Source organism: Rhamphochromis longiceps, linkage group LG9 (assembly GCF_057381845.1).
Source record: "Rhamphochromis longiceps isolate RC_006_pf linkage group LG9, R_longiceps_female_GT1.1, whole genome shotgun sequence".
Classification (NCBI taxonomy): domain Eukaryota; kingdom Metazoa; phylum Chordata; class Actinopteri; order Cichliformes; family Cichlidae; genus Rhamphochromis; species Rhamphochromis longiceps.
The window spans coordinates 1,263,086-1,279,618 of record NC_140565.1 but is presented as its reverse complement, the minus strand read 5'-3'; the positions used below and the strand labels follow the sequence as shown (position 1 = coordinate 1,279,618).

The following is a 16,533-nucleotide window of genomic DNA, read 5'->3' as shown; positions in this document are numbered from 1 at the left end:
GCCAGTTTGACCGCTAACAACTCCAGATCGCCGATGCCGTAGTTTTGTTCTGCAGGGGAGAGACGATGAGAAAAGAACGCACAGGGATGGAGTGTACCTTCGAATCGCTGTGACAGAACAGCTCCCACTCCGGTGTCTGAAGCATCCACCTCCACCACGAACGGTTGCCTAAGATTGGGCTGACGGAGGATGGGGGCAGTAGCAAACTTCTCCTTTAGCAGGGAAATGGCCTCCTGAGCAGAGAGATCCCACTGAAATGGAACTTTGGGGGAGGTTAGTCTGGTAAGTGGTGAAGCAATCTTACTGTAGTTCTTTATGAAGCGTCGGTAGAAGTTGGCGAATCCTAGGAACTGTTGGACTTGCTGGCGGTTCGGTGGTTGGGGCCAGTCCACCACGGCCCAGACCTTCTCTGGGTCAGGTTCGAGATCTCCATGAGAGATCACGTAGCCTAGGAAGGCCACCGTGTCAACGTGAAATTCACACTTTTCCCCTTTCACGAATAGCCTGTTCTCCAGGAGGCGCTGCAGGACCTGCCTCATGTGTCTCTCGTGCTCAGCCTGGGACTTAGAGAAAATGAGAATGTCATCAAGGTACACAAAAGCACATCGATTAATAAAATCCCTCAAAACATCGTTAACCAGAGCCTGGAAGACCGCGGGCGCGTTGGTTAATTCAAAGGGCATGACGAGATACTCGAAGTGTCCAATCTGTGTGTTGAACGTGGTCTTCCACTCATCTCCTTCTCGAATTCTCACCAGGTGGTATGCGTTTCGCAGGTCTAGTTTGCTGAACACTGTGGCCCCCTGGAGTAGTTCGAAAGCGGAATTCAGGAGGGGAAGAGGGTACTTGTTCTTTACAGTGATCTTGTTGAGGCCGTAGTAATCTATACACTGCCGGAGTGTTTTGTCTTTTTTGTCAACAAAGAAGAAACCTGCCCCCACCGGGGAAGATGACGGACAAATTATTCCAGCTGCCAGAGAGTCATTGATGTATTTCTCCATGGTTTCCCTTTCGGGCTGGGTGAGGCAGTAGAGGCGGCCAGAGGGCAGAGGCGCCCCAGGGAGATCGATGGCACAGTCATAGGGCCGATGTGGTGGGAGAGAGCTCGCCTCATCCTTACTAAAAACTGCCGCGAGGTCATGATAGACAGGAGGAACTGAAGATAACTCTGGCGCTTTTGAAGGCTTCCCAGGGAGGGGTGAAGGGACAGATGGAGTGGCGGCCCGAAGGTAGTTCATGTGGCAGTCCGTACTCCACCCCATTATTTGCTCTTTCTTCCAGTCAATGTGTGGGTTGTGCTGTGAAAGCCATGGATAACCTAGTACGAGCGGGGTCACTGGAGCCTTAAACACACAGAGACAAATGTTCTCAACGTGGTTACCGGAGAGGGTGAGTGTGACAGGCAAGGTGATGTGCGTTATGTCTGGCAAACGGTGACCGGACAGGGCGAACACGCGGAGGGGATGAGGCAGTGGCCGGGTGCTAATGCTAAACTTGGAGACTAGAGACACATCAATGAAATTCTGTTCTGCACCAGAGTTAATTAACACAGAGAGGGAATGTGACGTCGACCGGAGGGTGAGTTTTGCGGACAGCAAGAGACGGGGAAGAGGGTTTTTGCCAGACAGATCGCAAACCAGTACCCTCTCGATTACTGGCGGGCGCCCCCTTTTGCCAGTGCCAGGCAGGCAGAGATGAAATGCCCTCTGCAGCCGCAATACAAGCACTCACCCATGGAGAACCGGCGTTGACGCTCCGCCGGAGTGAGTCGCGAACGCCCCAGCTGCATGGGTACCTCTTCCTCAGTTCTTTGTAAAATGGCGCCGGTGAGGTCGGCTGCCGTGCTGGATGCTCTGCCCTAACTTCCCATGCCCAGTATCCTGATAGCCAATGTTCAATCCATCGAGAACAAGCTTGATGACCTCAGAGCCAGAATCAAGTTCCAGAGAGACATTCGGGACTGCAACCTCCTCTGCTTCACCGAGACTTGGCTGAACCCAGCGATACCAGACCACGCCGTGCAGCCGACTGGGTTCTTTTCGGTTTACCGCATGGACAGGACAATGGAGTCGGGGAAGAAAAGAGGTGGTGGAGTATGTTTGATGGTGAACAACAGATGGTGCAACAGCACAAACATCTCCCCACTCACACGCTCTTGCTCGCCCAATCTGGAGCTTTTGATCGTTAAGTGTCGCCCTTTCTATCTCCCTCGGGAATTCACTGCGGTCATTGCCTGCACTGTTTACATTCCGCCTCACGCGGACTCGGACACTGCCTTATGTGAGCTACATGAGGCTCTCACACATCAACAAACACTTCACCAAGATGCCGCACTCATTGTTATGGGAGATTTTAACAGAGTGAATCTCAAACGGACATTTCACAACCTTCACCAACACATCAACTGCCCCACCCGGGGCACGAGGACATTAGACCACTGCTACACCCCGTTCAAGAACTGTTACAAGGCTCAGCCCCTGCCGGCATTTGGAAAATCGGACCATTCCGCCATCTTCCTCATGCCTGCCTACAAACAAAGGCTAAAGCAGCGACCACCAATCAGGAGGGAGGTCGCTCGCTGGATGGACCAATCGGTGGCCGCGCTGCAGGACGCACTGGATGACGCAGACTGGGACATGTTTCGGCGCAGCTCTGATGACATCAATATGTTTACGGAAGCGATTGTGGGATTTATCGGGAAACTAGCGGACGACACAGCAGAAAGAACTATCATCCGAACGTTTCCCAACCAGAAGCCGTGGGTGGATAAAAACATCCGCGACGCTCTGAGATCACGCACCGCTGCCTACAATGAAGGGCTTGTCTCCGGTAATATGGACCTATACAAGGCTGCGTCCTACAACGTGTGCAGCGCGGTCCGAAAGGCAAAGCGGAGCTACGGGGAAAAACTAGAGTCACAGCTACGACAGTGCGACTCTAGGAGCCTGTGGAAAGGACTGCGGACTATAACGGACTATAAACGACCAGCTTCTTCAATGATGAATGCAGATGCTTCACTGGCTGATGAGCTGAACACGTTTTATGCTCGCTTCGACGCCGCAGCAATTAAACCAACAAACGGCTGTGCGCGCTCGGAGTGCACCAGTGAAGAAAATGCATTCGTCATCACAGAGCATGCCGTGAGGAACACCTTCAGGAGGGTGAACACCAGGAAGGCAGCAGGACCAGATGCAATCCCTGGCTGGGTCCTGAGAGCCTGCGCTGATCAACTAGCACCGGTGTTCACGGAGATCTTCAACCTCTCCCTGGCCCAAGCTGTGGTTCCCACGTGCTTCAAACAGTCCATTATTGTCCCTGTTCCAAAGAAACAACAGCCCACTTGCCACAATGACTACCGTCCAGTAGCACTGACTTCAATTGTGATGAAGTGTTTTGAAAGACTGATGAGAGATCACATCACTTCTTCACTTCCTGCCACCATCGACTCACTTCAGTTTGCTTACCGGACTAATCGTTCCACAGACGATGCCATATCTCACCTGCTCCACACATCCCTGAGTCACCTGGACACTGGCAGAGGGAATTATGTTAGGATGCTGTTCGTGGACTACAGTTCAGCATTCAACACAATAATTCCCTCTAAGCTTTTCACCAAGTTGACGGATCTAGGACTCAGCTCATCACTGTGTCAGTGGATCCTCAACTTCCTCACAGACAGACCCCAATCAGTGAGGGTGGGAAAACAAGTCTCCCCCTCCATCTCACTCAGCACTGGAGTGCCTCAGGGCTGTGTTTTAAGCCCCCTGCTGTACTCACTGTACACTTATGACTGTGTAGCCACATCAGACACCACCTCCATTGTCAAGTTTGCTGACGACACTGCTGTTGTGGGCCTGATCTCCGACAACATCGAGACGGCCTACCTGGAGGAGATTAGGAACCTGGAGACCTGGTGCCAGGAGAATAACCTCCTCCTAAACATCAGCAAGACTAAGGAGCTGATCGTGGACTTCACTACAAAGCAGGCGAGGAATTACAATCCCCTCATTATCAGTGGCACGCCAGTGGAGAGAGTGGACAGTTTCCGATACCTGGGTGTCCACATCACTCAGGACCTGTCATGGTCCTGTCACATCAACACCCTGGTTAAGAAAGCCCGTCAGCGTCTCTTCTTCCTCAGAAGACTTAGAGACTTCCATCTGCCACTGAAGGTGCTCAAGAACTTCTACTCCTGCACCATCGAGAGCGTCCTGACGGCAAACATCTGCACCTGGTTTGGGAACATCACCAAGCAGGACAGACAAGATCTGCAAAGGGTGGTGCGCTCGGCAGAACGCATCATTCAATCAGAGCTCCCTGACCTGCTGTCCATATACACCAAGCGGTGCAAGTCCAAAGCTAGGAAGATTATGATGGATCTCTCCCATCCCAACAATGGACTCTTCTCACTGTTGAGGTCTGGGAAGCGCTTCCGCTCCCTTAAGGCCAAAACAGAGAGAATGAGGAGGAGCTTCTTCCCCCAGGCTATTCGGGGCCTGAACCAGGTGTAGGACTGGACTCTCCCAAACACGTCACTATAAGACTGGACTCTCACACACGTCACCACATGCACCACCACACATTTCCTATAATCCTATAATTCCTATAATTTATAATCCTTATCTTTATAATCTCTTCTGCTATTTGCACATTCTTTACTGTAAATTCCTAAGTTAATTTGTAAATTTTTGTAGTAAACTGTAAATTGTAAATATTGTAAAACTTTTCTTCTGTCATTTAATGGTCGGGCATTGTACAGCTACAAGCATTTCACCCCCATCTCATACTGTGTATGGTTGTGTGTGTGTGACAAATAAAATTTGAATTTGAAATTTGAATTTGAAAGCTCTAGCCTCCCGTGCGTCGGGCTGGAGGTCCAGAGAAGCCGGAGGCTCTCGAAACGGCTGTCTTCGTGAGCTCCGGCGCGCCCGCGGGCGATCATCCACCTGAATACAAAGGAACATTAAGGCATTTAGAGAGGCTCATCCTTGAGCTCTTCACGGATATTATGTAACAGGGTGGTCTTCAGAGCTTCAGGTCCCCACTTGGTCTGTGCAGCTAGGGTTCAGAAATCAACAGAAAAGTCAGTCATGCTTCGCCTACCCTGCTTCAGATTAATCAACCGATAGCCGGCAGTCTCCGCACTAGAGACTTTGTCAAACACAGTGTTACATCAGTGTTAACTCGATGGATGTGGTACTGGTGGTTCACAGCGGGCAATGTGATTACACACAAGAAACGATATAGAAAACATATAAAATAGACAATGTCTTGATTGCATAGTTGAAAAGATCGCCATCTATGAAGGCTAAGAGCACTATTTGCATGGTCACTCATTCAGGCTGGGGTATATGCTAATATTATTTTTCTCCTACCTGTCAGTACATGAAGTTTTTGCACCATTAAGTACCTAACTAGGAATGAATGAATACTGCAGTATTATGTTGAACATTTATTTATGGGACATGTGCCTGTTGTTGCACTCTGAGTGTCCCTTTCACAGCTCAACATTTTTTAACCAGAGTATTAAAATAAATCACAAAGATGAAAGTACTAAGATTAGCGGCAGACAACTTGAGTAATACCATCCATCAAGAAAGCTGGCGTGACTGTGATCGTTACAGCTATATCTGTTAATTTGTTTGGAATGGGTAAATGGCAAGGATTACCAATAGTTTTTAAGCACAGTGCCAAAGCTTTGGGTCCCTCTAGTGCAGCAGCTTTTCACTGACTTTATTAATCACAGGAAATGTTTAGAACAAAGCACCACATATTTCCAACAGAAGTACCCATGTACATACATATTATTGTGCAATCTGAGTGCTTTATGTCTGGCTATTTGTATTGCATTAAATGCTAGCTTGCAATTAATTATACTATTGCAATTATACTAGTTAGGTCATTTTAAGTGGCTGTATCTGTAGCAGAGCTACAGAGCAATCAGCCTCTCCGATCCTCTAACCAAGGTTTCCTACCTGTCGCTTGCTCTGATTTCAAAACTAGAGGTAATCGTGCTTTGGAGGTTGTTGCACCCAAACTTCGGAACAGCCTTCCTGAGTCAATTAGGTCGGCTGACTCTACTAACTGTTTTAAACGACTACTGTAAACAAATTTTTACAGGTTAGCTTTCCCTTAATCTTTGCGCCTTTATTTTCGGCCATAGTTTGGAACTGGTTGTGTATATGTGAGTCTGTTGAAATGAATGTCTGACTGTGTGGTTGATTGTGTCTGCATGTTTTAACTTGTATACTTCAGTGTGTGGGTTTTATTCAAACTGTGAAGCACTTTGTAACCCTGTGTTGTGCTATACAAACAAAGTTATTATTATTATTTCAGATAGAAAATGAATGAGAATTTCCTACTTTCAAACTCGTAGTTCCAATGTGTTTTTATAGTCAGGAGTGCAGAAACCCATGAGCTAACAGCATCCATGAGACTTTGTCCTGTCATCTATAATCTGGGTGACAGAGAGCAGGATCACAGTGTCCAGCCCTAGTGATGCATTGCAAAGACTAGGTATTGATTAGCTCCTCTGGTTTGCATTGATACATCATGTCATCTTTGTTTTCAGAGCCCAATCCAGGACACAAGCACTTCCACAGAACGCTCACAAAATAAAAACCCATGGCACTAATAGTGAGCTGCAAATGTCTGCATGATGATGGATCAGGCCATCTGCACAGGCCCAGGACTGGACTGTGGAGTGCAATCTTCTTCAAACAATCCTGACAGGGGCGTCCATCATCACAAAGTCATGTGGATGTACCCGGTCCCTGATGGAACGAAGCCTGTTTACATCAACACAGCGACAGCAACTTTATTATTTTCATCCTTTTAAATGTTCCACTGTTCTTTACATACACAAGTTCATTATTGTCAGGTTATACATGCTAGGAGTCATTCTTTGTAATGGAGTCCCCATTTACAGGAACAAACTGCAGTCTATTGATACAATGCAGTATATTTACTACCTACAACATGCTGTAATAGCGGTAAGATAATATTACAGTCAATATTGTGGAGAACTGCACTGGCAGGACAAGCAGGGAGATGAGTCCCCCGTCAGAGGCCATAAGAAGATTATTTGTAACCTTCACTAATTAATTATTATCTAAAGGTTTTTTAATTACATGGGTTACGCAGATAAAACCACTGTCACTTGTAACAGGAACAGGAAGTGATAGTCTACTGCAGAGAGACCCAACACCAGGTGAGGTGTTGTATGGTGTGTACTAGTTAAGTCTGTGACACCAAGACTTTCGCACAGTCTCCCAGTACATCTTTGGTTAGCAGACCATCTGGACTCGTAGAAAGCAGCAGTTTTGTTTAACTAGGCTTTTAAACTACATAATTACTTCACTTTCACTAATATTCCTTTTTTATCTTACCGTTTTGTTCTATAATGCTGTGCAGCTGCTTATTGCCCTTTATAAATAAATTTTTCTTACTTTTCCTTTATTTAGTAAATAATAAAAAATCAGAAATAAATACAAAAAACACAAGTAAAAGACAACACCGTGGGTGTGTGCATGTGGGCTTATTTTACTTTTCACTTTTTCATCAGCAGAGTCTGATGAATATGACAGAAGAAAGTTAGCTTCTAAAGGGAAAAAAGGGAATATTAATATTACAGGTAGCACTGTCACCTTATGAAAATGATTGTGATCAGTAAATGGAAGTAGTGTGTTGACTCTAGCATGAAGGAGGAGACAGGACACAAAAAACACCAGTGGGAGGCCATTTGTGTTTGTTTTCAGGAGCACTGCCTGATTTTGGCTCCTTTTTAAGTTACCTCTAGACCTAAACAGGAGGGACCAGGATCAATGAGCACATGGACACTTACCACATGGAGAACATTAGAGTTTGTGTGAAGCACCCACAACTTTGTTGTACATGTACGGTGACAACAAAGGGCTATTCTATTCTAGTCTAAGATACCACACTGTTCAAACTTAGTGTTCCTCACAATCACGGACTGACAATCACATTTTTCCACTTTTGTTAATCACTAGAACTATGCCACTAGATGCACTGATTTCTTTAAATTAATAAGAAAACTGTGGTGTAGTGTGAGTACTAGCACTTCTCCCAGTGTTTCAGTCATTTCTAGCTCAGGGAGTAAATAGTAAATGGACTACATGAGCAAAGCCAAGTGTTTTGTCTTATCCAGCCAAGCACATTTGTCTATGCTTTTCTAGATTAGTGCTTTCTATCCATCCAGCTGCATCGGAGAGCAACTTGAAGCCATAGGATATTTGGCATGTAGACTAGAGCAGCCGGGGAACGAACCACGAACGAAACCTTCCGGTTAATAGAAAGTAGATTAATAGTGCTTTATTTACAGATTGAAATTCACTTTCTGCACATTTAAATGCTGTGTCCATTACATTTCATGCCATTCTGGGCGAATGGCATGGGCGACCGTGGCTCAGGGGGTTGGGAAGCGTATCTGTAACCGGAAGGTCGCCGGTTCGATCCCTGGGCTCTCTGTCCTGGTCGTTGTGTCCTTGGGCAAGACACTTTACCCTACCGCCTACTGGTGTTGGCCAGAGGGGCCGATGGCGCGAAATGGCAGCCTCGCTTCTGTCAGTCTGCCCCAGGGCAGCTGTGGCTACAACTGTAGCTTGCCTCCACCAGTGTATGAATGCGAGAGTGAATGAATAGTGGCATTGTAAAGCACTTTGGGTGCCTTGAAAAGCGCTATATAAATCCAATCCATTATTATTCTATACAATGTAATGGGATCTGTCAGTGCACAGATAGTTTCCCAGTTTAAACCCCCAGTTTAGCTGCAGGCCTTCTGTGTGGTTTATATGTTCCCTGTCAGCTGAGTTTTATTTCTATTGTAGACCCAAGTGCTGGCTAAATCAAAACCCCTCACATTTCTACAGGCTAAAGCTGTGTGCAAAGACTAAAAAGTGCCTGTTACTGATGCCTGTGGTTGTGTCAAGCTCTCCCAAACAGATGGTCAGGACAGCAGTGGTCCTTAGGCTAATCAGAAAATGGGGAAATACCAGAGGAGAGAAGAGCGAGATATTAAAGGAACAGATTGAGTAAGCTGGCAGAGTGGGAAACACATCGAGAAAGTGTCCTATAATCTAGAAACTTCACAGGGTTCAATCTGGTTTATTAGAGCTTGCTTTCAAGTGTCTCCAACTTGATTTTGGTCTTCTCCCACCTAGGACTGAAGATGGTTTCCGAAGTGAGCAGACATAAAATAGAGGAGTGAGACAGAGGAAGTGAATGCAGAGCTACAGAAGAGTTTTATTAGACATGCTACAGAGGTAATGCGGAACACATAAGAGACACCGTGAGAGGGGAAACTCAAAAAACAGAAAACCAAGTTGAACCTCCGTTGTTAGAAAAAATTTTTATCCTTTAATTGCACCAGCTTGAGTCCAAATCCTTACATTCTGAACTACATTAAAAAAACAAAAACATAGCTTTGACGATAAAAAAAAAAAAAAATGTATATACACCAGGATTAGTTCAGAACAAATGCCTATGAAATCAGGTTTGTGATTTAAAAATAAAAGAATTCAGTGAACACTTTGAATCGTGGACATCTTCCCCATATACACAACAATTAAAATGCTCTTTTTTGTTTATATGATTTAACACTAAAGGCACCGAAACTTTGGTCCAACTGAGTAGCCCTCTCAAGTACAGTGTCACATGACAATGCAATCACAGTGGACTCATCTTTTTACTGCTTCCACAGCATGCAACACTTATGTGAGAGCCTATCATCATGCATGCTTTAAAGAACACTGTCACCAACTATTAAACCTCACTGCTATAGAAAAGAAAAGCAAGGAAGGCTTCAAAATCACATAACAAAATACTTTACTACATTGTCATAGTTTCTTATGCATGGATTGTGCTAGAACAATCTTCCACTGAACATCCCTTTGGAATAAAGGCGTTCCAGTTAAACTGCATGTCATAGGCTACCAAAAACATTTTACCTCAGGAATATTCAGCTCTCCTGCTGCTAAACTAAAAAGGAAAATGTCATCTAAAATTGGAGAAGAAACACGGCTATGCCTAGTCAGAGGCGCAGCTTCTAGACTGTTCTGTCTAGATGAATAGAAAACATCTTGCATTCTCATCAACTCATTAATACTAATGTGCCTCGGTAGGAGTTTGATAAATTAACATATCCAACTGTAGGAAAAGATAGTTGAGTAAGGCACACGAGTACTGTATCTTTTCATTTAAAAATGATTCACCGATTTACATCCAACTAACGTACAGGGGGACAACCAACCATTTCAAGGTTCTGCTTGACAAAAAAATATGGAGAGACACTTCAGAAAGAGCTGGGGAGATCCAATGTTGTTCTTTTTAAAGAAAATAAAAGGATATCAAGGAATGATACAATCAAGATAACTGATTCAATCTATGTGGTCCCCCTGGTGTTCAGACAATCTAGGAGCTTGAAATAGTTCAACCATCACAGTCATAGTGTCCGGAGCCTGTGGGTCACATTCTTAAATGGTGGACTTGGAGAACGAGACTCTCAGGTGCTGGTTGCCTCCCATGTTATAGTTGTGAAGGTCGATCAGTGCCTGGATGGCTTCCTCCACTGTTGACATCTGGATCAGAGCCATCTTGCGATCTCTTGAAAACACGAAGCAGAGACAAATGCCACAGATTAACTAGATGGATGGAAGTGGCAGGATGGAGGTTTATGGGAATCTTTAACAAATGTTAGCCTGGACTTGTCCAGTAGGTAGGACAGCTGTACATACTGGAAAAATTTGAATGCTTTCACAGTGCCTCCAGTGTTGGAGAAGAGCAGCCGCAGGTCATCTTCTGTCACATCTTGTCTGCCAAAGTGAAAGACACAGACTCTAATCATACATGATTTTAGCATCAGCTCTTTTCTCCAAGTCTAATCATTTAGCAGTTTTAATATAAACTGTTAACAATGAGATCTGTTCATTAGCCACCACACCAAGAACACAGTTAATCTCTTGCATTAACAGCTGTGCTAGTTAGTAGGAGTATTTCAGAAATCCTTCGGTGGCATGTCCTCTGTGTGATGCCAACTGACCATACCAGTACTTACGGGATATTGGAAAGGTGAAGAGTGGCAGAGGGTGGAAAGATGTTCTGGAAGTTCTTGGAACCTGGTTTCTTGAAACGATGAAGTGGGGAGTTGGCAAAATCCTTGGTCAGACCTTGATCATCCAGGCCGTCCCGAGGCAATGCCACCGTCTGGTGCTTGGACAGTGTCACCCGGATGATCTTCCCGTACATCTTTTGTCCATTCAGGTGGCTCATAGCTTTAGTGGGGGTAAAAGAAATATCAGTTGGATGAATGCTATGTATCAACAGATCCCAAAGTTTTTACATTCCTATGCCATTTTAACACAGTGAAATCTTTCAACACATCCACTCAGATGTAATGTAAGATGGCGGTGTGCATGGACGCAGCGGCTCGTCTGGGGACAGGTGAGAGTGGAAGTTTTGTTTGTTTTGCAAATCCAACATTCTGGCTGTAAAACTTGCAGCCAAGAGACCTTACTAAAAATCAGGGCAAAGTACGTTGTTTGAACTACAATGCTTGCTTGCAACAAGAGCAGGGTGATCTGGCCAAAAATATTCATCATGATATACATTTGAAAATTTGCGATAACGATATAACTGACGATATAATTGATGCGAGACAAAATACAAAATACAACTCCACAACTTTACTAGCGCAAAAAACCCATCCATTCATTTTCACTTAAACAAGCAGCTGTTTTTTATGTGCATTAAAGCTATATAAAAATGTAACAGTGCAAATGCAAATTCCTTGCTGAATGTTTAACCAAAGGGCATTTCCAGTAGAAATGGGCTGACACATCCTCAGCATAACCATGTATGATATCCACTAAAGTTAAAAAGAGGTGCTTTGCAACATTAAACTGCAGTGTGCCAAATAAAAAAGTCAAATACGTATTTTTCGGACCATAAACTTCACGGGATTATAAGGCACATTAAGCGAAACAAAGCAGTCAGATAAATCAAACTTTATTAAACTCATTCTTCTTGCTTCCTCCACTTCTGTACCATCGATTCATTAATGCTGTATTCTATCACAGCTGCTCTGTTCCCATGTTGTTGCAGTATATTAATGACTAACCTCGTATTGTGGATGGATTATCTCAGTTGTTCTCCTGACTGAAGTTTGGTCCGTTTACAGCATCTTGCCATGTGACTGCATTTGTCTCTAACCATCGGGAACCCTCATGTTAACTTTTATCGAGTGGAAAAGTGTTAGTGTTCGTCCTCCAGCTTCACTGTGTTTATGTTATGCTAACATAGCTGTGTCGCTAGCGATCACATAGCACATGATATACCAGCTAGCCCAACTTCAGTAACCCTACAAACGTCACTGCTGTTTAGTTTTGTCTTCATTTATGTTGGAAGTGATAGCAGAGCTGTACATTTGAATTTTTTCAGAAATCTCTCAGTCAGAACATGCAATATCATGCTTAGGTGGAAACTAGCAAGCTAACTTCCTGCTAACTTCTAAGTCTGTTAAATGTAATAAATTCTGTTTTCATGGATGCCTGGATGTTAAACTTAATTGTTACACATGATAAAACAGCAACACTGATCATTTTATTAAAGATGAAAGAATTTAGACAGTTTTTAACTCTCAGTGTGTCGCAGTGTTCGTTTGACTTGATGGAGTTTAGGACCCAGATTACTCCCAGATTTACGAGCACCTTAGTCCGACAAATACAGTAATAACGACGGCCCGCTTGCATGTTCTACAAAAAAAAAAAAAGTGCTTTGGTGGGTATCTGACGGACAAACACCAAACCAGTTCCACATCACTGAAGTTGCACCATTTTTACAAACTAATTCTGGTTCATCCGTTTCACTCAACGATCCGCTTTCCCCCTTCTCATTCTCCGTTGCCGCCATGTGCATATGAAAACAAATGCACTGCGCATGCGTGTTTTAACCATATTCTATCGCGATGTGTGTCCACATCTCCTCAGCCTTCAGGTCCAGACCAAAAAGGCTATGCAGCGCCTGTACCACCTACGACAACTGAGGAAGTTCAGGGTCTCTCCAAAGATCCTCAGGATTTTCTATACAGGCGCTGTGGAGAGCATCCTCACACAGAACATGACATCGTGGTTTGGGAACAACTGTGTGAAGGACCCCCCTAAACACACACACCTGCCCTCTCACATCATCTATAATTGACTGAGACAGGACTCTCTTCCAGACACTCTAAACCCAGGCACAATGTACATTTCAAATTCCTTTAATTTTAAATATGTTTATATTGTCTGTATATATATATATATATATATATATATATATATATATATATATATATATCCTCTTGCGATCGCAAGTTCGATTCCTGCCTGGGGCGTCTGTATCCAGTAAGGGTCCTAAGGCTAGACCCCCTATGCTAAGCAAGCCTACCGCAGACATGAGCGAGACAGATAAATATGAAGGCATGCCGGCTCGGACGTCGCCCGGATCAACAAGGTCCGCGTCAGGTGTTGAGGAACCAGGGCACCCTGACGAAAAGTGGGCTACTGGAACAAGAAGGCATCGGTGGGCAAGGGACGAAAACAGGGCGTTGTTGGAATGCTACTACGCAAGTAACCCCGGCGGAAGGGGCTACATGAATAGGATGAGGGACCTATGGATTCTTCGATACCCAACATCCACAATGACGGCGAAACAACAGAGCTCGAGAGGATGTGGAGGGTGAAGGTAACGGTGGTCCCCGTGGTAATCGGAGCACTAGGTGCGGTGACTCCCAAGCTAGGCGAGTGGCTCCAGCAGATCCCGGGAATAACATCGGAGATCTCTGTCCAGAAGAGCGCAGTCCTGGGAACAGCTAAGATACTGCGCAGGACCCTCAAGCTCCCAGGCCTCTGGTAGAGGACCCGAGCTTGAAGGATAAACCGCCCGCAGGGGCGTGCTGGGTGTTTATATATATATATATATATATATATATATATATATATGTATTAGGGGTGCAACGATATTCGTATCGATATTGAACCGTTCGATACAGTGCTGGTGGCACGGCAACTCCTCCGGTTTCATATGCAAAACAAATTATTGCGCTAGCTTACGCAGTTCCGGTTCTACAGGCATTTAAAGGGTTAACAATAACAATGTATTGAATAATGACTTTAAAAAATAATATAAAATAGTGTGCAAATACTGATAACAGTGCAAATGTTTGCAATATAAAAAATAAATGAAAAATGTAAACATCTATGTTTAGTGAACTTTGCAGTGTTGCTCTGTGGCGCAGCTATGACACCGTAGCAAAGTTTACACACTGTGTCTACTTGATCCACGTCTGACTCCACGAACCCATAATGTTTCCACACTACTGAAGTTTTTTTTTTACCTCTCTTTTCAACCATAGGCAGTCACTCTCCTCTCCAAATAACTTCTGCTTAACTTTCCGAGCTTCCCTTGGGTCTTCTTAATTGTTGTGACACGTGTTGGAAATGCAGAGAGGTGCGCTTGATTTGCCACACGGAGCAGCGCGAGAGTAAAGCACGAGGGAGGGGCTAATAATCGGCTCAGTCATTTTTAATGATCATTGAAAGCCCAGATCGTAATTGTGATTAAAATTCGATTAATTGAGCAGCCCTAGCTAAACGTAGCCAAAACGAAAGAGATGATCATCAAGATATGTACATTACATATCTCAATCAACAGTCATGGTAGTGTTTTAGTTTAAGGTTTTAATTATCTATCATTCTCACACAGTTGTTATTGTTATTGTTATTATTTTTATCAATATTTTGTAATTCATTTTGTATTTTAGTTTATTCAAGTGACTATTTTATAGCAACATGTCTGGCATGTATGATGTACAAGTGTCTGAATGTGGGGGATGAGCGAGAGAGATAAATATGAAGCCATCATACCAGCTCGGACGTCGCCCGGACAAGGACAGCAGGGTCAGGTGTTGAGGAACCAGGGCACCATGAATGGAAGTGGGCTACTGGAACGGCATCGGTGGGCAAGAGAAAAAAAAATAGGGCACTGTTGGAATGCTACTATGTAAGTAACCCCAGCGGAAGGGGTTATAGGAACAGGATGGCGGAACTATGGAATCGTCGATACCCAGCATCCACATTGATGGCAAATCAACTAGTACCTCAGTGTTCCAATATTTGGAAGAAGGGACTACTCTCATGGCTAGAGGATGGCAAGGGGGAGCCAGGATGACAGGTCAGGGGGAGTCATCATCACCCCCAACTGAGATTGGGTACCAAACCCCAAGTGCAATGGAAGAAGGATCATTGAGTGTAAGAGGAACTGACCTAATAGGATCATGGCCAAGCTTGAAACCTGGATCCAGTTCCTAAGACTAAGTGAAGTACCCTCAGAAGATCTACTAGATGATGTGAATGCAGCACTACAGACAATACCTACCGCCACCATAACCGAGACTAACCAGCTGATCTACACCACGGCAGCAGTGATCAGTGAGATGCTTAGCTACAAGTTGAACAGCCACAAGGAGCAGTACCCTCCATGGAGAAGGAGACTAGAAGTAAAGATCAAGGTAGCACAGCGGGAGGTTAGCCAACTATCGGAGTGGCAGAAAGGTGCAATAAAAAAAGGTGCTTAAGGAGTACAGCAAGCTGTCCATATCTGAGGCCTTGGAAGCTGCCAACAGAACCATCCAAGGTGTACTCCCAGTAACAGGGGAACAATATGAGAACAGTACCACCAAGGCTGGAGACGGAACAATATTGTAAGAGCATATGGGAGAAGGACGCAACCCATAACGCCAATGCTCAGTGGCTAGTGGATCTGAGGGCAGACTACAGCAATCAGAATCAGAATCAGAATACTTTATTGATCACTGGGGGAAATTATTTTTTGTTACAGTGCTCCATTTTAAACCAACATTAAGACAAGACAGACAATACGCTAACTAAGAATAGTACAATATATACATATATATACATACATACATACATAAGTCACTTATAAATAAATATTTGGAAAAGAAACATGTGTAGTTGTAGCAGCAAACAGTGTGTTAAGTGGATGCGTTGTACAGGGAGATGGCCACAGGCAGGAATGATTTCCTGTGTCGTTCAGTGGTGCTTTTCGGTAATCTCAGTCTCTCACTGAACGAGCTCCTGTGACTGACCAACATGTCATGGAGTGGGTGGGAGGTGTTATCCAACATTGTCTTTATCTTGGACAGCATCCGCCTCTCCGACACCACCTTGAGGGAGTCCAGCTCCATCCCCACAACATTGCTGGCCTTACGGATCAGTTTATTAAGTCTGTTGGCATCTGCGACCTCCCTGAACAGCGGCAGACATCCAAGAAATGGCCTCCAGTATGAAGAGTTGGACAGCACCAGGCTCTGACATGGCTCAAGTCTACTGGCGGAAAAGGTGACTGTGCTGCAGCAAGGCTTCTGACAAAAACATCTAAGTACTCCCATGTGACACCGTTGCTTATACAGATGCACTGGCTCCCTGTTGAATTCAGAGTCCATTTTAAGATACTGGT

The 16,533-nt window shown here is 44.6% G+C and overlaps 1 protein-coding gene across 7 annotated transcripts in view; it reads right to left on the bottom strand.

The window, feature by feature from the left end:
- Positions 1 to 9,355: 9,355 nt before the first annotated feature.
- Positions 9,356 to 16,533, bottom strand: part of LOC146661493 (polypyrimidine tract-binding protein 2-like) — a 34,105-nt gene continuing 26,927 nt past the window's right edge. For 6 of the 7 annotated variants that reach the window (XM_085417957.1, XM_085417958.1, XM_085417961.1 and 3 more), the window contains 3 exons: positions 11,075 to 11,291; positions 10,755 to 10,832; positions 9,356 to 10,623 (listed from right to left, as the gene is read on the bottom strand). In XM_085417957.1, the coding sequence (XP_085274083.1) occupies positions 10,494 to 10,623; positions 10,755 to 10,832; positions 11,075 to 11,291 (425 nt within the window). In that variant the 3' untranslated portion in view covers positions 9,356 to 10,493. Of the gene's footprint in view, positions 10,624 to 10,754; positions 10,833 to 11,074; positions 11,292 to 16,533 lie in introns of those variants that run through there. The other variant, XR_014913219.1, reaches the window with a different exon arrangement.